Source organism: Mycteria americana, chromosome 13, assembly GCF_035582795.1.
Source record: "Mycteria americana isolate JAX WOST 10 ecotype Jacksonville Zoo and Gardens chromosome 13, USCA_MyAme_1.0, whole genome shotgun sequence".
Lineage (NCBI taxonomy): Eukaryota > Metazoa > Chordata > Aves > Ciconiiformes > Ciconiidae > Mycteria > Mycteria americana.
The window spans coordinates 8222924-8247575 of NC_134377.1; the positions used below are offsets into that span (position 1 = coordinate 8222924).

A 24652-nucleotide genomic window follows, 5' to 3' on the forward strand; every position below is an offset into this window, starting at 1 on the left:
TCAGGCTGGAAGTGGCTGTAAGGTAAATATTTCTGATGTCACTAAATCCAGAATGTCTTCCCTGACCACCTCTTTATTTATGGTACCATACCCACTGCACAAAGTCCCATTCAGTGCCTTTTTACCACTTGTCAGTTAGAATTCAGAGCTGTCATCTTGCTTTTCCATCATGTGTCTTGCTTTGTTTCATTTCTAATCATCATTAGATCTGATTACTTTTTCTCTTCAAACATGTCTTCAAGCAACCTTGAATGTCACGACAGCTGTTCCGCTCATCCTGATTAGCACATCAAAACTGAGTATTTTACTTGCAAAAAGGAAGTCTGTAAAACTAACAGGCTTGATATGGTGTCAATTTTCAAGCTTTAGTGGCTGTGAGGACCAAATACATATAGCCTGATCTGTCTTTGAACTGATGTCTAGAAGAAAACTCATCCATAGGGCACTTTCTCTACTCTTTCCTTTAAGAGGTAGAGGAACATCACAGGCTAGGCAGGAAGACTTCTTCTGTAGTGTCTTTCCAGAGCATCACCTTTGGCATGAACCTTTCTCATTTTAAATCCTGCTCATTTTTTAAGTTCTTGCAGTCTTTGGGTTTGCAGTTCTATTTCCTTCCCGTTTTGCCAATTGCTTTATGCCCCAAACCCATTCAGCTTGTCACTTTCCTTCCATTGTCTTGGTTCTTTCAAGACACAATGTGTCTTCAGCTATAACTCGCTTTTTTGCATGGTTTAACTCATTTCAGCTGCCAGACATCTTTAAACAGATTGCCTGGTGCTTTAGACCTGCTGTTAATGGTGGTTCTGAAGTGCATTTTGTGGTTTGTGCCCAGAAGATCTTTTCTTTTAGTATCAGAACTAGCTGCAACTCCTCCACCCCCACTTGTTATGCTCTCCGTGTTTGGACTTCATGAACTGTGTGGAGCCATCTTGCATTGTGTAGAGATGTTTTCTGGATTTGGAAGAAGTATTTCTTCACTGTTCTGTGTGTTAATAGGCAGATGTTCTGAGCTGGTAAAACCGAACTTTCTTTTCAAATAAGCCGAAGGGATTGTCTGCTTTTGCAGTTCCCAGAATATGCTTTGGAAAAGAATGATGTTCATTCACTCTTACAAACATTGTGCGCTCTCATTGGCATTTGAATATTTTTTATTATGGCAGGTGTTCTCTCAAATCACGTGGATTTCTTCTTTAATTCTACTTTATGCCAGAACCTGTTCCTAGAGCCACCTATTCCTAGGTGTCTGTGAAGGAGGAAGAGTAACCACTTTCCTCTCTATAACTGATTTTTGTCAGGAGGGTTCTCTTTTGCACACCCATAGTTCTTTATTTGGAATGAAACAGACTTCATCCAATTTCTCTGAGAAAGGATAGTGGCAGTGTGAGGAGTGCATACAGGGTATGTACTGGAGAGACTCAGCAGCACTTGACACATCTGTGTGTGTGAGAAAATTTCCCTTTTGTGTCTCTGTGGACGTTTGTCTTCTTGTAGAGGAAATTCCGTTTCACATTTCTCACTGGTAAGTAACTTCTTTTAAATATTTTTTGCAAAATATTTGCTGCTTTTTAGTCCTTACCTTAAGCAAAAACCAGATCACGTGTTGAATTTATCCTCATTTTTAAATATCAAACGTACTTATTTGCTGTTTTCTTGTTTTGCAAAGCAATGCAAATAGCTTATTTCAAATAGCTTGTTGTGCAAGATGTTAGCATCAGGAACTTAAGTGTATTACTGTTGAACAAGTCAGTTTTTCACAAGAGAAATGTATTGATTAGTTACTAACACAGCTTTTCTATGTGTATTGTGAAATGTGAGAGGAGTGGGGACCTACTGTTAAAATATTTTGGTTTTTCTCAACTGTTATAAGAGGGGTATCTGCAAACACCTATAAATGATGCAATTTCAAGGTTTTTGTGGTGAAGTGCATTATTGGAGAATAACCTAAAGGCAAAAACGTCACTGCCAAATAAAATATGAATGCTAATTTTATCCCAAATAGTTTGTTTTTATATTTCATATTCGACTACTTCATCCATTGTACTAAACAGTAACTTTCATTAAATCCCAAGTATACCACAAAACATTTGTTTTATGGCCACTGGGCAGTGAGCACTTAGTGATGAGGTGCTTAATATGACAAGAATATATTCACACTTCTATCCCTGCAGAGAAGTAGTCGGCTTTTTTGACAGTGTTGCACTATGCAGTTCTGTGATGCTGAAAAACAAGCAACTGCAGAAAGCACGCCTAATGATACTGGCAGCATTACATTTTCTTACATACATTGCTTTCTGTTGCTATTCCCTTTCTCATTAACACCCTTTCTTCTTCCTGGTTTGAGCTAATCTTTCTCTTCAGATTCTGTGCACATTTCAGTTCTTTTGTTGGTCCTGTTCTTCATCTTAAGTCGATTTTTATAGTCAGGATCGCTGCTTCTGTTACTTTTTTGTCACTTTCTGAATCCTTACCAGTGTTCTTCCAGAATTTCTCTATCCCAGCCCATCCTTTTCTCACTGTTTTTCTTTATCTTTCACTTAGTGGTTTATGTATCTGACTCCTGGCGATGAAGCACCTTTGCTTCATTAAATACACATCAGCTAAACAGTGCATAGTAGAAAAGCATCTGACCCTGCCAAAGCACTGTGACCGACCTACCTCATGTCTTTGCGAGGGTAGAAATGCCACATTTGGTATTTTGAGTGGTGTGGCTCCATGCTGAAGCATCATGGGCTGTTAAAAATCTAAGAAGCATCATTTACAGCTGCTGTATGGTTCCCAGGCTTCCCCACCAAAAAGAAACTCTGTATACCCCGTCTCCAAAAAACCTCAGCTGTAGCTGAGGCTGGTTCTGGTCCTGGCCGGGGAAAAGTAGTCCTGGTCATGTAGATCGTTACTTCTCTCTTACTAACCAACAGCGCGATAGGTTCTCTATGTGGTAGCTCACAGTTTTATTTTACGTTTAGATGCGTAAGAAGGGTTCCGTTCGAGGCACTTTGGCTGCTGACGTCTAGAGGAGTTCTCTGTAGGTTCTGAGGCAAATCAAGCTGTGTAAGTCAACTGCTGGATGGAAAAGGAGAAAAGTGATTAATGTTCTGATGGATGGGAATTGCTGGCAGAAATCAGCTAACTGGACGTAAATCCAGATGACACTTCTGGGCCTTACCCCCCCTCCTGTTTGATAACCTTGTTGTGATCAACAGTTGGAGATGAGCCTTGGTGTCCAGGGTACATAAGAGACCTTCTCCACAGACGGGCACTGTAATACTGGGCAGGTGCTCGGTCCGGTGGCAGAATGCCTGAGGCGTTGGCCACGTAACCTTGTTCTTTGTGCTTATCTAGTACAGAAACCCAAAGCGCGTGACCTGTTGTCATCACTGCGCTGGCACTGAGCGCTGAAGCCTGCAAGTAGTCTTTTGGGCACAAATCAGAAAAGTCAGTGAGCATCATTTCACTACACGCTCAGTAGCAAAGTAGTCTGCATAATTACGGAAACTGTGGACTGTCATCTTCAAAGCATGTGAAGTTCTTGAAATCCAGCTCCACGCAGATATTTATAAATACTAAATTGTGTTAAAACCGTTACTGCGGGAAACAGGTTGTCCAAGAGTTGCAAGCTTTTGAGTGTTTGTGTCCAGTACTTCAATGGTGGTGTTTCCCGCTGTGACTGTTCTAATACGGCAGACGGGATCCCCAGCCAAAGCAGTTTTAAAATCCTGCTGATTAGTGTGAGGCTCCTCAGAGACTGGAGCTGCTGTCCACCAGTGAGGACAGCACCCAAATTCAGATTCCCGAACAAGTCTTGCATTGCTTTGGTATGATTTGCTCAGTCCTGGTGATGTTTTGACTGCCCTGCCCTATTTTTCTTGGAGATTAATAAAACTACCTATTTGGAACTTAGCGTTTGAGGAAGCTATTAGTGCTTAATTGTATGTTTTCTTTCTCCACAGTTACGTAATCAAGGCCAAGTCAGAGGAACAAGTGCTGCCAATGATGAATGATGATGGATTTAACCGTCACATGCAGTGTTGATATACAAATGTGTGTGTGGATGCATGATTATTTGTATATAATTATATATACGCACATGCATACTGAAGGGGGTTGTTACAGTGTCTCCAGGGTACTATACCTGTCCTCAGCAAAGATTCAAAGGAAACTGCTTTCATTATATATACCTGAAGCAAATAAAAATCAACTGAGTAGTGTCATTTAAAGGATGAATTAACTGCAGAATTATGCTAACTGGTATGTTTCATGAATGTCAATACTGGACCAATTTATTCCCTACTTGTTTTTTTCCTGTCTTGAGTCACTCTGCTATAACTTGCCCATATCTCATTGTAAAGAAGCAGATTCAAATAAGTTAATTTCAGTTTTGTGTCTTCCCTATGTGATTATTTTTGGAATAGGAACAATGAATGTATTTATAGCTATTTATTTCTGGATTGTCATTATCCTATAGTCAAATCAGAAAAAAAATTTCTATTAGTGGAAATTGGAAGACTTTTACTGTTGAATAAGTTTAACCCAAACTTTACCCATTCACTGATTTAAAAGAAAAAAAAAATCATGTTTTATTGGACTTTTGTACATTGAAATGCTAATGTTTTTTCTTCATTAAAATTGGCAAGATTAAGGAAAAATGGCTTGTGATTTATAAAATAATTGCAACTAGACATTTTCCAGAAGCTGACTTTTTAGACAAAGATACTGACAATACTTGTAGAATATTTCAAATATATCTTAGGGCATGCAGTGAAAGTGAAGGGGGATGACAGCCCTTCCCCAAAGTAATACTTCCTGTTAAGGAAACCGCTGTTTTCCAGAGTTTCACTTTGGAAGCTATGCAAATGGTCTTGATTTCACACACATTACGCAATGGAATATAATTGTGATTTTTAGCTCTTTTCATGTTGAAAATACACTTTAAAAGAGATGTATACTTTCAGATATGGTGAAAGTTTAAATTGTAGCATCTGACATATTTCTCTGATATTTGTTGGGAGTAGACACATAAAAGAAAAGATGGTATAATAAAGACCTCCTGTAGATAACTCTCAAATAGGGAAAATGTCTTCAGCATTTTTTAAGGAAATATTCAGAGCATATCATAGATATATATTGTCGAAATGCTTGCTAGATCAGAAACAAATTATTTTAAAAACACTAGTTAGATAAAGTTCTATTAATGCCTGGTTTTCTCCCAGCATCCCCAGAAACCTCGGTGGGGCAAGCCTTGCTTAAGCTTCCATCTTCATAATCTCACGTACATCCAAGTATTTTGGAATCATTTTGGACCTACTTTGCTTACAAAAGGAGTGATCTGATTTCCATTATTGGCAGTGACAAAACTTTCCTAAACTTCCAGGGTGGGCCGGGTCTGCCGCAGGACTTGCCCGGCCGGGGTGCCTGTCTGCTGCGAGTGCCAGGCACCGACGCGTCTGCGGGGCGCGGGCACTTGCACCTCTCCTGTGTAATCGCACCCTCCTACCCTCTGTGCTGCAGAATCATTATTTTTTTTTTCCTTTCTGGATTAGCAGTTACGTGGCTATTTGTCCTCTGTACCATCAGGAGGTTGGTTTTGTAAATATCCATAGAGACATGCGCACACATACACACAGGCGTATGATTTTAAAAGTGTTTACAGCCAGGAGGGCTGCTGCAAGCCTGGGAACCCAAGGGCTCAGTTCTCTCTTCAGTGCTGGAATACAAGTCCCGCTGTCATTAATGTGAGTCATAACGCAAACTGAGGGAAAGGGACCTTACAACTTTCATGGTTTTGGACTAGTTGTGAAAACTTGAGAGAATCTTGTAGTGAATGTAAAATGTTTAGTTTACTTTGGCAGTCTCTGGTGTGACCTACAGTAAAACAGTCAATGAAATTTAATTAAATAAATTTGATCATAAAATGCTCTGTCTCTTGTCTTAGGTATTAGTATTTGCAGTTTGCTAATGAGCTGGCATTTAGTTTTATTGAGCTGTACGAGAAGGTTGGAAGTCCTCTAAGGATGTGCTCCTGTGGTTGTGAGCTCGAACCTGTGTTTGAATGTTAGTAGCGATGGGGGGGAGGGAAGGGCTTGTTTGGATTTTTGTTTTGCTTTAGGATTTCAAGCTGAGCAGCACACACTTCGCTGGAACCTTGCCACTATCTAGAGTAGGGAGAAGATGTTTGGCTTTTGTTGTGTATTATGACTGCCTACCTTAACGTGCCAGGCTGACAATTTTGCAGATACTTGCGTTTGATGCTCTTGGTCTACAGCGGCTCTCTGGTCTGTGGCTGTCTGTGTTACAGCTCCTGCTAACTCTGCGTCTTGCCCGTGCAAGGCAAGGATCACCCCGCTGTGCGGAGGGGACGGGGTGGGGTGAGGAGCAGGCTGCAGCACTGCCAAGCTGGCATTAGGGAACGGAGGCGTGGGAGTCACCTTGCCCAGCGCAGAGGCTGGTTTCCAAAAGCAGGGCTCCTTCAGACTGAAGTAGTGAACGACTGCTCTTGCAGAACACCTGAGGAAGTGGCACATAAATTTGCAGGTCTCTTGGCAAAGGATGTCTGAGAAACCTTTTAAGCTGGGGTAAGATCGTATGAGTATAGAATATGTTATGTGTGGGGTGTGAGAGAACAGCTGGGCAATTACAGGCGCGTTTAGTCTGGTGTCAGTGATATGCAGGGCTTCAGAAGAGACTTCTGGAGAAATAATTAGAAATGGAGTAAGTAAAGTAAAATTAACAGAGGCAGCTGCAAGTAGGTTGCACCGGATGATTGTGTTACATACTGGAGCACTTGCAGATGTCCTCAGAAGAATAAAGAGACTTATTACTGGGAGAGGCAAAGCCGCTCGGAGCACCAGAGGTGGAGTCTGGATGGGAGAAGGGGTTGCGGACGGCGGGTGCCTCCCGAGCAATGCATGGTGCCGGGGTGCGGATGAGGGCGGTGGTGTCCCTCCCCAGCTGGTCCCATCCTCTCTGTTCTCATGGCTCTCACCTGCCTGGCCAGCGCTGCAAAGGGGGCTCGCAGCTGGCCCTGCTTCGCAGGCTGGAGGCTTCCAGGCCCGTGCAGGGAGGGCAGCGGCGGCGGCAGGGGCAGCTGCTTGAGCCGAGAGGGGCTTGCGGAGGAGTTCGTGTTTCTGCCCGGCAGTGCTGGCCTTTCCTGGCCGTGTCACTGAGCAGATGCGTCTCGTGGTAAGGTAGCTGGCCTCAAGATGAGGAGCAGGAGCTCGCTAATGCTGATTAAAACCATTGTCCCATGGGATGAGAAATCTAGAAATGGACTGTGGGCTGCCAGTCTGCTGAAGCTGCTGGATTTCAGAAAGCATTTGTGATTTTGAAAAATTTTTTTTAAAATACATAGTCATTGTTAGGTAGCGTGGGGCCCTCTTGCTCCCCGGTCAGGCTCCAGTAAGTGCTGCAAGAACCGCAGGGTGGAACACGAAGAGACTTTGTGCTCGGTACGTACCGGGCAAAAGCTTGCCTCTTGGTGCCCCGTTGGAAGCTGGGTCTGGCCTCCCCTCCCTGCCTTCAGCTTTCTTATAATGGAGCATCCCAGTAATGACTAGTCTGTATTTCAAGTATTTAAAAATAACCTAACTGCTGCAGTGAGGAAGAGGTGATCAGAATTGTGGCAGGAAAAATATTCTGTTCAGTCATATAATTGATAAATTACAGAAAGGCTTGAGAGTAATGGCTGCTTATTGCAAGGCATCTTTGCAGTTTTTACAACAATAGTGTAACTTTTCCTCTTGGGTCCCAATTTTCAACATTTCCTGGTGAAAGCTTGAGTTAAGCTGGCACCTGCGTTGCTGCTTGGAATTGTCTGCAACAAGGCTTTACTCCTGTATTTTTTTTTCCCCCCTCTTCTCAGCGCTTGTCACACACAAGCTATTGCTGACGAGGTGGCTGGCACTGGGTTCACTGCCTGTCCCTGCTGAGCGGGTACACGCGGGGTTTGTCCCCTGACCGCGGAGCTGCTGCGTGGCTGGAGAACGGCCGAGGGATGCGGAGCGTGGCGGGGGCAGCTGGAGCGGGAGCTGCTGTCGCCCCTGAGCGCTGGGACGTTCGGCGGATGTGTGTTACGGGATGCTGGAAGTGATTTGCAGCGTTGCTTTAGTCCAGAGAGAGGAGACCGCGGAGACACAGCATTTCTCTACAGCAGTGGGTGCGAGGGGCGGAGGGTCTCGCACTGAGGCTCGGTCCAGGCGGGGAGCGGGCTGGCACCTCAGCGGCTGGAGGCTGGCTCCGGGGAAGAGCAGCGGCTGCAGCAAGAAAACAGTTTAGACTGACTAGTTGTTTTTCTGCTTTCAGCAGCGCGTCTGTCAGCAGGAAGGATGCTTATTTCACCTGGACAGAAGTCAAAGGGCTGCGTATCAAATAGGAAGGAAGTTGCACGCGCCTCCGTCCCCGGTCCGGCGTTGGAAACCTGCAGCCGGCACTAGCTGAAGCCCCTTGAGGGTGGCACCAAGGCAGGAGAGGGCGCGTGGAGACCCCCTCGATCTGGGCGCCTGGGCAATTCACAGCTCCCAGTCAGCGTCTGGGGAGCAGGAACTTGTAGAGGGGGGTGTCGGTGCACGTCTCGGAGGTACCGAGGGCGGCGGGGGGAGCGGGAGGGAGGCCTGGGCCGTGACCCCCGCCCGCAGGAGGGCTGCCTTCTGCTGAGGGGGCAGGAGGAGGGTGGCTGCGTGCGGGGCTGCCCCGCTCCCGGAGAGCGGGTTTGGTACCGAGCCCCAGCCTGGCCTGGAAGGGCCCTGCCTGGTCTGGGCTTGGTGACACCCTGACCGCTGCCTTCAGGGTGCCTGTTTTTGGGCAGACGCGTGGTGATGGGCAGCATTGTTCACACAGGTTTTTTCTTGGCGGAAGGCTCAGAGCAAGGAAAAGCCACTTCCTTGGTGTGTTTCCAAATACATAATACAAAGCCTGCCACACAATATAAACTGAGCAGTGCCACTCTGATCTGTGTTCGGCTCCGCGTGCAGCCCTCTTAGGGTAAGTAGGAAGAGTTTCCCACAAATGTGTTTTCAGGCTGGTATCTGGACCGATGCTACCGTGTGAGATTGGTTCTCTGAGGGGCTGTTTGGCGCGGCTGAGCCCTCGTCGCTGCGTTAACTGCCCTCCTGTGTGGGCACAGCTCCGACTCTCCGTGGGCAGATTTCTGCCTGCTAAGGTTGTGTAATCGCCTGCTATAAATTGAAACTTGTATGGCTCCTTTTGGTAAATGCAAAATTGAATTCTTTTTTTTACTACACAGCTTGTTTAGCTTCCAGATGGCAAACCAACATGAAGTAATGGAAGTGCAACGTAGTTTTGTTATAATGGATATGTAAACGTGATATTTATTCACTGCAATAGACTGCTGTGAACCATATTCCAGCAGCAACCTTTTAAATCCATCACTTGGCTGCACATAAGTGTGGTCTAAAAGGGACTTGTAAGGAATTTGTTTTCTTCTGGAGGATTTTTTTAATCATTGAAAAGAAAGGGGAATGTTTTCCGTCTTTTGCCTTAATGTGTGGACTGGGAAATGTCAGAAAAAAAATCTGCTGAGGTTCGTGTTTTGGGATTTTGGGTGTGTTGGGTTTTTCCACCCCAATGCCTTTCTAAGTGTTCTCTGAGCAGTCTGAAAATGTATCCGATAAGAAAACTTACTATGAATTTCCCAAAACTCAGTTGATTCAGCCATTATTTAGGAGCTACATCACGTACTTGGAAGTGCTCTTGCTCCTCGGTGTCGCACACCGCTGGCAGGGGTGAGCACGGGCGGGTCCTCAGCCGTTCCCACCGTTCTGGGATTCCTGCCTCTGGCATCACCCGTTTCACCCTGTCCATCACTGCCAAATCTGCGTTTCCAGAGGTGAGCACCCGTGCGTAAAGAGTAGTTGTCTTCCTCTTCACTCTGTGGAACAACTCTTCCACCGTGTCTGTGAATAAATGGGGCAGGCTTCGCCGCCTGCTTCCCTTTTGTACGAAGGTGCTGAGGGCACCGAGGTGATCTCCCTACAGACCGAGTCCGCTCTGGTCTCTGTGAAGACCGGTGGAGCTTAGTGCCAGGTTACTTGGGAGCCGTGTCATTTCTCCCCATTTTTAGCTTCTTTGGAAAAAAAAATGAAAAAAAGGCAGGTGACACCCTTGTTCTTGTTGGCAGCTGCTGCGTCTCCTGCAGTGAAATGACGTGACAGCATGTCTTCCTTTGGCCACTACATTTATTCGGCAGGACCCGAGGTCAGGCACGGTTTGCACGGGGGGAACCACTGGCATCCAGCTCTCGCGCAGATGGTGGTAGGTGCTTTTGGTCTCACGCCGATGCTTCCTGTCTGCAATAACTACTAAAGCAACTGTAAGGCAGGAGAACCGAGTTAATGTTCTCATCAAATTGAACACTGAGCCCCTCTGAACACTAATCGAAGTGAACACTGAGTCCCTCTGAACCCCTACTTCAGCGAGGCCAGTCCTCAGTGTAAACAAGTGCTTCGGCAGAAACGGCTGACATTATTTTTAACGTGCCCTTGCAAACTGCTAGCTACCCGCTATCTTTGCTTACAGCTGTGGGCCTTGGCCCTGACCGGCACTGTGGTGAAAAACAGATACGGGAGGGACAGGGGTGTGGGTGTGAAACACCAAGCTGACAAATTCTAAGCAAGAAAGAAAACCCCCAGCACTTAATTAGACTTCAGGAGAAAACAGCTCCAAAGGAGCCGCTGCCTTCTGGCTGCCCCTGCCTGGCAGGTCCCAGGGGAGCCGCACCCGGCTGCCCCTTCCCCGGATCCCCCACCTCGGCCTGAGTCGAAGAGCACGATGGCACTTCGTGCGGCCCCGCTCGTTCCCTGCCCTCTCAGGGTGCGTCTGTGCGGGACAGTTTAGCCCACGATCACGGGGCAACGCAGACGTTTGAGCTGAGCTGCCTGCGTTTGCCTGAGGATTCGAGGGATAGCGCAGAAAGCGTGTTTACACAGAGGAAATCGTACCTGCCGGCTCACCCCCTCTGAAACTGCCGCTGGGGACCAGGCGTGAGCCGAGCCCCAGGCCAGCACCAGCACCTTCCTAGGCCCTTCGCGGCTGAGCCCAGTCAGTGTATTTAAGCGGTATGGGGAGACTGGCCGGTTCGTCCATGGCGAAGGAGGTTTGTGCCGGGTAGAGGCTCCCGAGAGGAGAGGGAGCGTTGGCCCTCGGGCGGTGTGCCGGGAGCAGGGGACAGCTGCTGGGCCGCTGGGCCAGTGAGTCTCCCTTTAAAATTTATTTTATAAAGCTTTTCCCCAGGCACTGTGAATTTGTGTTTCAGAAGAAAACTCGGAGATTTTCCTGTACGGGGAGAGGCCCCTGGCTGGCCGTCTCTGGAGGATGCAGCCCCCTGATTTTTGTTTTGATGTAGCAAAACCCCTGAGAGCTGAGGGCAGGTATTAGAGCTCTTTTGTTTCTTTGTCTATTCACCTGTTTGTGTTAGAGGACCTTTTCTCAGTCTCCTGAACCAGCAACAGAGCCTTTGAGCAATTATAAATGCTTTTAGAACTGTCCCTTAAGTTTCTGTTCATTTTGGCTACAAGGAAAAATGGAAACATGTTAAAAGGACTAAATATAACTCAGCAAGGTGTCCGTTTATAGCAGTTCAACACCTTTGTTTCTCTTAGGACTCTAGACCGCAGGAAAGTGTGTAAACAAACACATCTGAGGGATACAAGGGACAAGGGAGCGGGAGGAGGTTTCTGCGGGGGGGCACGTGCCTGCATGGGAGCGGGAGCGCCCGGAATGCTGGCGTTGCAGAGGGACCTGGCCTGGCCGTTACAGTTTACTGCGGTGGTAGAAATCTCTCCAATGATTTAACGAGGATTTTTTTAACCACCTGCCGAAATGCAGTTGTTCTGGCTGGACTCTCACGGGCCGTGTGAAACACTCAGGATGAAGGGAAAAAATAGCTGTAAAGGATTGTGCGTTGCATTTCCATAGCACTTCTAAAAACGGAAATGAATTCAGTTCCTGTTGTGCCTACACTACCGCTCCACGGGGCAAAATCCTGCTCCAGAACAGTTTTGCAAGACTGAAAGACCAAATCCTGCCCCTGTCCCCCCAAACGGGACTGGAACAGCTTCTCGAGAAGGGTTTGTGTGGTTCCCTTATGTACCGGTGAACTGCGCTAACACCATTTGTGACCCACGTTGGTAGCTTCAGCAAACGAGCTTGCTGGCAGGAAATAACGAGCTGTTGTTAGCTGTGATGCCGTGGCTGCGCGGCTCTGGGCAGCGCGGGCTGCGCCAGCCAGGTGGGGGCTCGGTCCGGCCCGGCCAGCGCCGCAGGGGTCAGCACGTGCGCTCAACGGCTTGGGACTGAGATATTTAAAAGCTTATCCGTATTCAGTAAACACCAGGGATGATGGTCAGAGAAGGTGATGGACTGTTTGCAGGCGGAGGTGAAGGTTCCTGCCAGCAGCGCGGCCAGCCCCGTTCCTGACTCGGGGCTGCTCCTGCTGCTGTGGATGATACCGGTCTCAAACGTTATCTTGCCACGTGCAGCTTCTGTTTTCTATGTTGTTGGTGGATTTGTAGTTTTAACACCTCGGCGCACTGCTATTATCTGCCAACACCACCAGCAAAAGCGGAGGATTAATATTGCTCCTGTCACTCAAAATCTTCATGTTTGCAGCACTTGAACTTGTGACCGGCAGCAGGCTGGCACCGACACACACCTCCGGATGGTCACAGTGTGTCGCATGGGCAGATAAACCTATGTCGGGTCTGGGGGTGATGTACAAGAGCTTCCATCTCTTTGCTTTGCATCCTTTGAACCCCAGAGCTGCTGAGCAGCATTGCCTTAAGGCATTATTTCTACGTTGTTTTTAACCCTGCCTGGCCAGATGGATTTTAACATCGTGACCCCTCCTCAAAGAGCTGGACTAAGTAAGCGCTTCACTTTAGATATTGAAATAGTATGATTAGGCTTGTCAGGAAGAATAAAATAGCTTTGTAACTTATACGAAGCTTGTAACCTGTTTGCCACGGTGCGTAGCTCTGCAGATGTTGGCTGTGACAGAGCACACCAGCTCCCCATGCTCTCCTGGGGTGAGGCAGCGTGAAAGGAGGAGCGGATTTTGCTCAGGGTTAATCAAGGCAGGATACTGGATGCTGACTAAAGCCTGAGGTCTGCAGGTCCACCCTGATGGGGAGCGGGCGCATGGGGCTGAGCTGGCACCGCAGAGCAGGAGGGGAGGTCCCTGGTGGTTTGCGCTCTTGGGGTCTGCAGCCCCAGAGGTGCTGGGCTGTGCTGGGCGTGTTGGCAGGAGGATGGGTTCCTGCAGAGCTAGCTGCTACAGAGGTTCCGTGGGAATAAAGCCTTGTTGTGGGAATAAAGCCTTGTTTGTGTCAGGAAGCATGCGGGGAGCTCCGTCGCCTGCCGCGTGAACCGGCATCACGGGCTGAAGGCACGCACAAGACGTGTTGCAGTCACCGGTGCCCAAAGGACGCAGGCGCAATCCAAACCAGTCTTAAGTGACGCTGACCACCACGTGTTAAATTTTGAGGATGCTGCCATCCTCACTTGACAGTTGTGAGTTTAGAAGAAAGGCTGGTGTTTGCATAGGTGTGCCTGGGGAGAGGTTTCAGCGCTGGGTGGGCGTGTGGTGCCCGTGGCTGCCAGCCAGGCTCCGTCCCGCCACAAACAGCAGGAACGGCTTGTTAGCTGATGCCAAATTCCTCCGGTCTCCATTCCTTTTGTTTGCCATCACAGTTCAACATTAGCTGATTTCAGCGTCTTCCTTCTGTTCCAACCTGCTGAACGAATGAGCGCTGCCGAGACCCCGTGCGGCCCTTTCCCCCTGCAGGGTCACCTCTGCTGCACAGGGACCTGGATTTCCTACAGACATCTCTGCTTCCCCGAGCCCTCCGTGCGCTCGGGGGGTCCCTCTCCTCTTTTTGCTTCTCTTCTGACCAGCCTGTAAAAATACCATTTTGTGTGTCCTGGCCACCACAGGCGCAGGGTGGGCGGGGGTGCACGGCACAGAGCCCGCAGGTTTGCAGCAAGTCGGAAATATTGCGCGTGGCCAGCACCCTCGGCCCCGGGGCCGTCCCGGGGCGGCTGCCGCGGCTCTGCCCTGCCCGGAGGCAGATGCAGGAGTGTGTGGGTGCCGGTGCGAGCCCCGTGGGGCTTTCCCTCCTGCACCGCCTGCTCTCAGCTGCTCTCACCGTATTTTTGGCTGAGAGGAAGAACTTGTGGCTGATTTGTGGTTAGAGCAGTTGACATTTCTATATATCGCTAAATCATAATTGCTTGGTCGGAAGTGATTGAACATTAAAAATTAAATGCCCATGTCGGTTACGCTGGTGACCGGCCACACGCAGAGAGGTGAACACCAGCACCTAAGGCGTGGGAGGGTTTGGACCCAGGTGATACGTGGCAAAGCCTGGTGACGTTAAAACGGTGTTTTGTTCAATTGCGTATTGGTGGACAAGGTCCTAATGGCTTTTATTTGCTCTTCCCTGTCAAATCTGTGGTGTATGAATATTAACGCCTTTCACTGAAATACGGAGGGTTTAGCTGTTTTCTAGGTTACGATGTGCAGAGCTCCTTAGGTGTCGCGGGTAGGAAGCACGTCCGTACCTGCACCGAGCAAAGGCTAAGCTGGGAGCTGGAAAACTGCAAGTGCCTCCTTCCTACGGTGACCAGTTGGAGGAGAAAAAGGCTGGGACAGAGGCTGCCAAAAGCGCTCGGGGCAGTTCTGCAGCTGCCCGTGACTCGCTGGGTTCAGCCGCAGCACTGGAGAGTGAAGCCTGTTGCTTTCTGGGCTTGTTTGCCCTTCGCCACTGTGAGGTGTCACTGCCCGCCTGTGTTCTTGTTAGGGCGAAGCTCCTTAAGAAAAAGGCTACAGAGTAATGTATTCGATTAACTGAGCTTGCAATGGTCATGAGATTTTGAGAGGTATTTCCTTTTAAAAAAGTTCTAACGTGTTCTCTATTTTGCAGGTGCGACAGCCCCTTTCTGTCTTCCTCATGGAGCAGAAGACCACCGAGGTCCACTCGCTTCTTGATTTTGTAACCACACCACTAACGGCATTGCTACAGCTGCAGAGCCGCGCCAGTTTGCTGTTTCCTTTGCTATCTGGCAAAACTTGCTACAGTGAAAAAGAAACGCCTCAGATGTTGGTGGCGACAGGGGTATTTTGTTCTTGCTACATTTCCTGCAAGCATCTCTGCAGAATGCTGTCCGAATCTCTGCAATGCAAAATACTCGCTTACAGTCAATATGCTCTAAATCAAGCTTTAGTAGGACAACAAGTTAAAAGGGAGAAAATTTTTATTTTATACCACTCATGCACACAATTTAAACTTCAGTCTTGGCCACGTGGTTCCTGCAGTAAATATCTCCCTCCCCAGCCCCTGTTATAAAGTACTAACGGGTTACAGCTGGAACAGGGGTTAGAAGAAAATCAGAACACCATCTCTGATCACCATAAACCCATCAGCAAAGCCTTTTCCTCAATGTCTGATGATTTGCCAGCTTCCTTGAAAAGGATCTGTAGCCAGCGTTAATTAGGGTGGAATGTTTGCTAATTGCTTGGGCTTTAAAATAGATACAGATATACCTGAGGAAGTAAAAGGAAAGCCAGAGTCCCAGCTGCAGCACCTCGGATACAGCAGCACGCCGCGGTGGATCGCTCCCAGGAGCTTTTGTAGCGTGTGTTTGTTTTGTCACCACAGTTCAATACATCCTTTCTTTTCAAAAATTTGATTCCTGAAACTTTATACCAGTAAATAGTCTTTAATTTGAAGCTCTTGGTAGCAGAATCATTATTTACAATATTTGTTGCAATTTATGCTATTCTGTTTATGTAAAAAATATTATTTCTGTTGCTCCATTTGAGGTAGGAATGAATGTGATATATTCCATGAGTTTCCAGCAACTGAAAGAAGTAAGATTTGAAGGTAAGCATTAGACAATTTCCTAATACGACTGCTGAAACGGTCATATAGGACAGACACTTTTGAGCGTCTCAGGATTCAGTATATTTCATACAAATAAATGAGCATTATCTATTTTTTCTGAATTTCCATTGGCATTAACATTCTTTTCTGAAAGAGGAAAGTTGCCTTCCCCCCCCCCCCCCCCCCCCCAAGAAGGAACGGGTAAAATTGGGTGAAATGTATTTGCTGACAGAGAATTATAAAAATAAGGGGGGGGTGTGTATACACACACACACCCCCCCCGCTCAGTGAAGTTACTCGCCATTTTTCTGACTTGCCTTCATGTTTTTAGCTACGTTACATTTATGACTACAGCGTCTGTCGTTAGTTTTTTGTTGTAACTTTCCCTCTCTGCGTGTGTTTGTATCAGAAGTCAGGGCATGCAGAAGTCAGGCTGTTCCAATTTTGAGACTCCGTCATAAACTTTTAGCACAATAGAAAGAAATATAAATAGTATTCAGTCAATTAGAGCGTCTTCTTATCTCGAACGCATTTAAATTGTAACCAGGAAATACTAGCTCACTGCGAATAATACATTTCTAATTGCTAGAAAACATTTTAAAACCCTTTCAGATGTAGGTTTTAGGAACAAGTATCTCATGGGGACAGACTCCAGCGTTGCCAAACAGTCAGGGCTGACAAAATGAAATATGGGCTGTAATTCTGCAACTTCTGCTAGATGAGGAAAAATAACTGAGCGTTTGTTACGCAGTCTTCAAATTCAAATAAAGCCTTATCTATAGCGCCTTTTGCTCTATTATGCAGCATTTGTGTTGGGCAATTAGCTAAAGCAGACATTTATTTTCACTTTCCATTAATTTGTAGATAATGGTGTCTCCCAAAGTTAACATTAGCTTTAGCAAATGATGATGCATTGCAGAAGTTCAAGCCATCCTATTCCTTTTTACAGTATTCCTACGCCAGCCCCGACGTCCTGGGGATGTCCTTGCTTGAAGAGAGCAAAGCAAATAAAGGATCATCGCGTTTTCAGCTGCGCAGTAGCAAACAGCTGTCGGACACATTTGGATGTTTTGATGGTTTTGAAGTGCCGGTGGCCACACAGACAAACAACCCCATCTCAACCAAGTCGTTATTTTCTCGGTTGAAAGAGAAGCCAATATTTTGGCAGCTCGTGAAGCTTTTGCGGACACACTGAATGCTTCAGGTGGCGGCCAAGGGGTCCAGCCCTGCTCGGAGCAGGACCAGCTTCAAAGCGGCATCAGGTCATCCAGCACCGGGTCCCACCGTGGATGGACGACGTCTCCCCGAGGCCGGGGATCCCACGGCCCCGCCAGGCGCTGTCCCCCGGCCGACAGCCTTCCTGGTGAGGACTCTGCCCTCGTGCCCGTTGGGATCTCCCATGCTGCAGCCTGTGCCGCCGGCACCGCTGGGAAGAGCCCGGCTCTGTCTTCGTGGCCTCCCAGCAGGTACCACCACTGCGTTATGGAGGACTCACAGGGAGGGGGGTGGCAAAGAACCTGTTGGTTTGGTGGCTGGGATCAAATGATCTATGGAGAGGCTGCGGATAATTTTATGGCATATCGTCGTTTCTTCTGATGTAGAAATCTGACATTTTCTATATGCTCACATTTTGTAGCAATAACATTTTTCCCATGGGTCTTTTTTTCTTAGGAACTCTACTAGAATTACTTGGAAGATTTTTTTCCATTTTCACATTTATTTTAACAAAATTTTTCAATAAACAACAATAAAACATAGTGGTAGTGATTGCTACCCTTGTGTTGACCACTGCAAAAATTTCAGTGGCTGCTATCAGCGTTTTTGTATTAATCTGACAAAGAAATTTAATTTTTTTTTTTTAAAGATTCTTCAAAAATTAGGGTTGTTCTGAGATCCTGCACAAAGGACTTGGTCGCGGCCAACATGGTGGCCGGAAAAAATGAATGGCTTTCTGCAAAGACAGCTCAGGCTTAGTGCTGCTGGGCGAGTGAAGGCTCCCGGAGACGCTCCCGTCTCCTCTGCCTCTCTGCCCATTTTCCACCCCCTGCCCGGGGAGCCGCCTGCTGCTCTCCTCCCTGGCCCCAGGCAGGGCTTACGGATCGCTGCCGTAAAACTGAGGGCACTCGGATGCCATGCAAATTCACTATTTATGCCTCTGTCATTAATTAATCTTTCTATGAGTTGCCTTTTGGGAACGCTATTTCTCACGCAGGCCACAGAGGAGGAAAAAAAGGGGGGAAAAAAACAAAAAAGAGACCGAGCAAGCGTGTGCGCCTGGGACGGTGCCGTGGTTTTATGGCAAAGTCTGAAACTTGGGGCTGTAACTGTGATTTTTTTATTCAGTGCACGCAATTCAATAGAGTCTTCTCTATTGAATTATGTCTCAATAGAGACATCAGAAAAATATTTTCTTTGTAGTTTTGTAACTCCTTTTATGAAAGACTTTCTACTTGCTTGAATTTATATGCAAAATGAATTTTAATCAACAGCAACTAACTGTCAAGACCACAGCGTTGCCCTGCAAGGTTTGACTCAGCCTTATGCGCTCTTAGGCTGGAAATGAACAATTTTAAAGGAACTTGCCAAAGTAAGGAAAGCGTCCCTGTACGTGAGGAACAGAGGGTGTCTCTAAGCTCTGAGGAAATGAAAGGGAGATGATTCAGAGGACAGTGACTGCCGTGCCTGTCACCGGGGCATTTAGCCACTGGGGATGGTTTATCCACTGGTACTCTTGGTAGCCTCCTCTCCTTCTTGTTACCTGCTGCGCACAGAATTCAATGTGCAAACCATACCAAGAACAAAGTTCTGGCGCTTGCAATAATTTAAAAGAACAATATGTCAAAGCCAGCTTTTGGAGGCATATTTTCAATGGCTTCCACCTGAGGCATTGCCTACCTGAGGACAAGCTGGACCCTTAATTTGACTTGAGGGAAATTCTGATAGTTCAAGTATACGCAGGATCCGGTATCGCTTACGCTGGCTCTGTTTGAATTATAGAATCATGGGATGCTTTGGATTGGAGGGGATCTTTCCAGGTCATCTCGTCCAAGCCCCCTGCAAGAGCAGGGACATCATTCACTGGATCAGGCTGCTCACAGCCCCGTCCAACCTGACCTTGGATGTTTCCAGGGATGGGGCCTCCACTACCTCTCTGGGCAACCTGCTCCACTGCCTCACCACCCTCATGGTAAAAAATTTCTTCCTTAAATCCAGTCTAAATCTGCCCTCCCTTAGTTTAAAACCATTGCTCCTTGTCCTGTCACAACAGGCCTTGCTAAAAAGTCTGTCCCCGAATAGTGGGTTATGGTTCTGCTGTTCCTCCCCTTTCCTCCACAGATGCACCTGGCGTGGCTATTTGAATGTGTACAACCCCCCCAGCAAACAGAGACAAGGGTGATTTGCTGGCGTAAGGGTATGCATGCTACGTTTTGCTTTGCAATGCACTCTGCTGACAGAATCTGGAAGTAGTTCTGCTATTGCCCTATGCCTTATCTTCTGGTACTTGTTCTTCTACTTGTTTTCATACTTGTTCTTGTATACAAAGAATAAGTCTGCTTTGTTGCTCTTTCCCCCCATTTTTCCTAGATATGCTGTATTTTTTCAAAACGCGAATCTCGGCATGCAGCTGCGCAGTGCTAGGTGTACTGGTGTCACCCGTTGGGTCAGATACCTGCCTTCCGTGCTTCAGAGCGGCCGTGGACTTCTCATTGCTGTAAGCACAGTAAACTCAAATTTAATTTTAAAAGTTTATTTCCTCAGGTTGGAGACGTGTTTCTTTCTAGAACCCCACCTACCTTGTTTCTTTAATTTTTCTCCCTGAAATTATATGGCTTTCTGTTTTAGAAATGCATATCCGAGACTTGAATAAGAAATTCAAGGTATTTGTTGAATTTGAACTTTGCAGTGCTTCTCCAATCCCAGTTAAAATCTTGATATACTAATTTAATACATTTCCTAATTTTAAAAGCTTGGTTTTAGCACCCATTAGAACAGTACCTAATGCTGTTGGTTCTTTTGCAATGGGCTCGCTGTCTCCCTTGTTTCTTACGGCCACAGAAATGCAGTCCAAGGTAAATTAAGGGAACGTGATTATAAGGACTTCGGAAAGATCCAGTAGTCACCAGCTAAACCATATCATAAAAAGAACTGAGCTACGCCAACAAGTGAAGTCCCTGAAAAAGCCTGGAAGCAAAATGGCTATAATTAAAACCTGAAAGCAACGACTTCATAAAGAAGTAAACGAAGAGGCGGGCTTTTTGTAAATGATGATCTAAAAAGTGTTCTGGGTTGTGAGACCTCATTTCAAATGTATTCATTAAATAATATTTGAATCATTTAACAGTTTGAACTCTACTGCACTGCTAATATCTTCAGGGGATTTTTTTTTTCTTCAGTAACAAAGAAGTCTTTGTTCCTGCTCTATACTCGGGCTGTGCCTTGGATATTAGTTGGAAACCCGATAGCCTGACATCGCTAGAAGTCTGCGAGTACAATGTGAGTCGTCTGCAACCGGGATTAAATCAGGCCTTTTGTACCGAGATGCTGAGGGGCCATGTGATCTGGGAGAAGCGATGGTTATGGATGGCAGGAGATTTTTAACCCTTTGTGCCTGTGGCCGGGAGCGGGGGGCTGGGGGGGGTTGCTGCTGCGAGTGCTTGCAGGGGAGGCGGTGGCCAGCGCTGTGCGAGGGTAGCCAGGGCTGCTGCGTGTGGCAATCGTTAATGCGCCTGAGTAATTCCTGTCGAAAAAGCAAATAATGCCTTACGTGGAGCGGATGAAATCCAGCCCCGTGTGAAGGCCCAGGCGGAGCTGGGATCCCTGGCAGGGGTGTACAGGGTGCCAGGGGTGTCCCGGCAGCACCGCGTCCCCTCTGCTCCGCTCCCAGCCCTGCCCAGCCTGCTGGGGCCGGCTGCCGGGGGGTCAGCGCTGCCACCGTGGTGCCTGGTGCCGGACCAAGCGCTCGCTGCCTTTGGGACAACTCTTCACCAGTTCGTATGGGCAGAGGCACCTTGTTTGTTTTTTTTTTAAACTGGACAAATCGGGACCATGAGCCAAGGTTCGCCAGTGGCTCAGAAACATGAGTCATTCTGTAAAATCTTGTGAAGTAACATGATAAATAGTAAATGCAGGAGTATCTTTATTTGCCTGGTGGCTTTGAATTCTGGGCACCATGTTCTCAAGCGTTCCTCTCGCCCGCAGGACGTGCAGCTTGCTCTTCGGCCGAGACAGGGAGGTTGGGAGCCTTACGCAGGGAGCACCGGGAACAGGAGCGTTACCAAAGACCCCGAAGGTTGGTGGTGGGAATGTACCGGCAGCGTTCAGCGGGCACCAGATGACAGTGAAAAGTGAGGGATGCTCAGATGCGTGGCCCCGAGGGAGGTTCTCCAGGAGAGGCCAATCTGGTCCACGCTGGGTGAGTTCCTGCAAAACAGCGACATCTAAAACCGCGTCCAGCAGCCCCCGCTGCTGCCCCAGCGCAGTCCAGCTCTGCCTGGGTAGAAAGACGCTGTCTTGCAAGTGACAGAAGGGGAAGGACTTGCAAATGTGGCATGTAAAATGCCACGGGATTTCAGGATGTAAAAAGGAAGCACTAAGGTGAGCGCCCTCGTGAAGCTAACGCTTAGGGAAGATTAAGTCATCAGGACTTTACAAAATAGCCTCTGGTTCTCTCCTTTCACAATAGTTCAATTTATAAGATGATGAAAAATGAATTAACTTTAGTGGTTTGCTGGCATCACCCACAGTGACCTAGACTTTCCAGATGCTCAGAGATCGTTCCTGCTCCACCACGCTTACATAAATTCCCACCTGGTTCAAGTTTAAGAAAACAACAGAACAAAGTCAATCATACAAACTCCATCATAAAATACCGAGGAGAGTTAAATACCGATTATCCAAATAGAGAGGTACTATTTTTTATTTATGTTTCACTGAGTTATTTGAGGAAATATAAAACTTTTACTGTTCCTGCAGCCAAACTAATTCTTTTGTGCTGTATATATGATCTAATTTCTCCCCCCCAATCAAATGTGTAACCCTACGGTGTGTGTTTTAGAGATGGGAATTTGAAGGGAAAAAAAAAGCCCAAGAGGTGTACTGTAGTACAATTATCATAGATTGGAAAATTTGTTTTAGCATTTCCTAGCGTTTTTACTAACCATACAATCTCAATGTTGTGTTATTTTAGCACTATCCTTTTTTTAGTGATCTAAACTAGAAAAGTTTAAATGTGTTCAACGTGTACACCTAAGTGCCCCATATGCTGTAAAGGTTTTCGCTGAACTGACATAAATGGGACCCAATATACTTAATTGATGCAAAAAAGCTGGTTGTAGCAATGGAAAAACATACCAATACAGTGAAAATATCACGATCCATAGTGAGATACCTGAAAAACCAAACAGGAAAAATACAGCTTAAGGTTGCAGAGATGTAAAGAAACTAAGCCAGCCAGCCAGCCTTGCAGGAGAAACAACCAGGAAAATCCTTGTAAAGGGCTGAGTTCTGAAATCGCTGCCGATCTCTGCGGGAAATGACTGGAACAGTTTTAGTCCCTTAACTCTTATTATTCAGTTATGCATTTTTTAAAATGGGAAGCAGTCAAGTGTCTGAAAGAATTTGGTTCAAACTTCCCAGAAAACAACGTTGTTGGCAAAATTATTGAAATATTTACATCGGTTAGGCGAACTTTCCAGAAAATGAATGCAAATCAGGTTTTACAGCTGAAATTGTCTTTAATCTCAATTACAAAATAATCACCTCCAGACATTCAAGTAGGGCAGGACAAGAAGCGACAGAGGCGGTCGGATCCCCGGACGCCTTTACGTGCCGCTTTCAGCACGACCCCCGGTGCCGCCCGGCTCGGGAGGCCAGCGGCGTGACCGTCCCCGGAGCAAACCCACCCAGGAGCCCACTAGATCCCGGTATGCCGCAGCCCTTCGCCCGCAGCTGGCCGGGCCGCTGGGGGCACAGCCCATGCCACGTGGGGCCCAGGGGTCTGCGCCCTTGCCAGAAAAGAGCACTTCTGTACCCAAAACTCCTCACCGTTCTCGGGAACTAAAGCAGGTGCACACAAGTAAACATCATCTCCTCTGGAGGAATACCTTCCCTCGTGATCCCGCTCCGCATTCGCTGCGCTGTCGAGCTCATCTAATGATTTTACGTATTTGCCTTCTGAGTCGGTCCAGTCACTGTGTTCACTACAACTTTGAGAGGGAGGAGACGCAATAGTTTCCCTAACTGTTCCAGGCAGAAATGTTGAAAACCTTCCCGATAATGTCAGCCACCAGACTGAGACCTGTCCTTCACAACATTCAAATTCCTTTCATTGAATATCCCTGCTAGGAGCAGAAATCACTGCCAAGAAAAACCTATCAGCTTTTTTGCAAAGTAACTGTCGGGAGCCCGTGCTCTAAAGACAGGACTCATCACTTTGGCTGGTACGCGACGTGTAGCGGCAACCAAATGCTTTTTTGTATTGTTCCAGATGGCTGCACTACCAAACACTGTAGAGGTTATTTAGTAGCTAAAATTTATATACCTGAAGCCTGACATATTAATGAAATGGCATCTTTATAGAGCTGGGGGTATAAACACCACAGAAAAGTAAGATGTGGTTTTGCTTGATGGAAGGGTTTAAAAGGCTTCTCGCTAATGGCTAGCTGGGCTAAAGTTTTTCTAGCATATGGGCTTGTTTTGTACAGTTTATGTGGTGGTTTCTTCGTTAGATTCTCAGTGGTAATGAGCCCACACAGTTGATTGCTTCAGGGAGAAAAAAATCATTCTGAATAGGTTTGCTGAATAATTATGAACTGAGCTGAACTCTTACATTTGCTTACTAATTGTATGGTTCGTGATGTTTTATGTATGATGCATTCATTTTGTTAAAAAGGAATTTTTTTTTTTTTGCTGAGCAGCAACTTTTCTCAGTGCAAGTTAAACCGGCACCGTGGAAAGAGCTGAATTCAAGTCTGATGAATTGATGTTGTTTGAATTATTTTTTTTTTTAAAAACATCAGCCCCACCATTTGGTTTTCAGAGTTTGCAATATGAAACCCCAAATTGTGCTATTGTCTTGAGAGTCGAAATAAATGAAACCCCTCAACTTTGGACTTGGCAGGAGCAATTACTATTGTTAATTTAGAAAATAAGCCCCTGCAGCTACAACTGTTTAAATAATGCCTTTCCCTCCTTCCCCCAAGATGACCAAAACCCGAAGACTGAAAGTAAAAATATGTTTTGTACAATATACTTTTCACTACTCGGTACAATTTGAGAGAGGCTTCCTTCTACTTGGCAGGGCGAGTGGGACCCTCCGTGACTGAAGTGCTCCCGCCTGTGCTGGTCGCAGTCCAGCGGCACCCTCCCGCTAGCCCACCCCAGCACCGCACCGGAAAGCCGGGAGGTGCACGGCAGGTTGGCAGCCCCGGGGCGCGTGTAGCCCAGAACACGTTCCAAGTTAGAAACCAGGGCTGAGCCGCCTTCCGACGTTTAACAAATAGTGAATGTTTATACCACGAGCCTGTAGAACACCGCAGCTAGTATAGGACCTTACCATTTCAATCAACTCACTGTTTTTACTGTCAAAATATTTAGGCTGGTATTATTTCCATATTTGCCATCAGCCAGTTATATACTACTCCCGAGCTGCAGCTGGATCTGTGCAGCACTGCTGGTGAGTTACTGTGCTGAAACTTTCAGTCTCAAAATTCGCTCCTGGAAGATAGCGATGCCCAGGACAGCGGTGGAGGAGCAGAAAAGCC

The 24652-nt window shown here is 46.9% G+C and overlaps 1 protein-coding gene and 1 long non-coding RNA gene across 2 annotated transcripts in view; both read left to right on the plus strand.

The window, feature by feature from the left end:
- The window catches only part of PITPNB (phosphatidylinositol transfer protein beta), a 36392-nt gene extending 30499 nt beyond the window's left edge, over window positions 1–5893 (plus strand). Inside the window, exon 11 of the mRNA XM_075516467.1 lies at window positions 3948–5893. Within this exon, the coding sequence (XP_075372582.1) occupies window positions 3948–3998 (51 nt within the window). The 3' untranslated portion in view covers window positions 3999–5893. The remainder of the gene's footprint in view (window positions 1–3947) is intronic.
- A 9867-nt stretch (window positions 5894–15760) lies between these two features.
- Window positions 15761–21828, plus strand: LOC142416619 (uncharacterized). Its single transcript, XR_012777768.1, has 5 exons — window positions 15761–15890; window positions 16840–17356; window positions 19227–19302; window positions 20285–20384; window positions 21090–21828. It is a non-coding gene; the product is annotated as an uncharacterized LOC142416619 (long non-coding RNA).
- Window positions 21829–24652: the final 2824 nt, after the last annotated feature.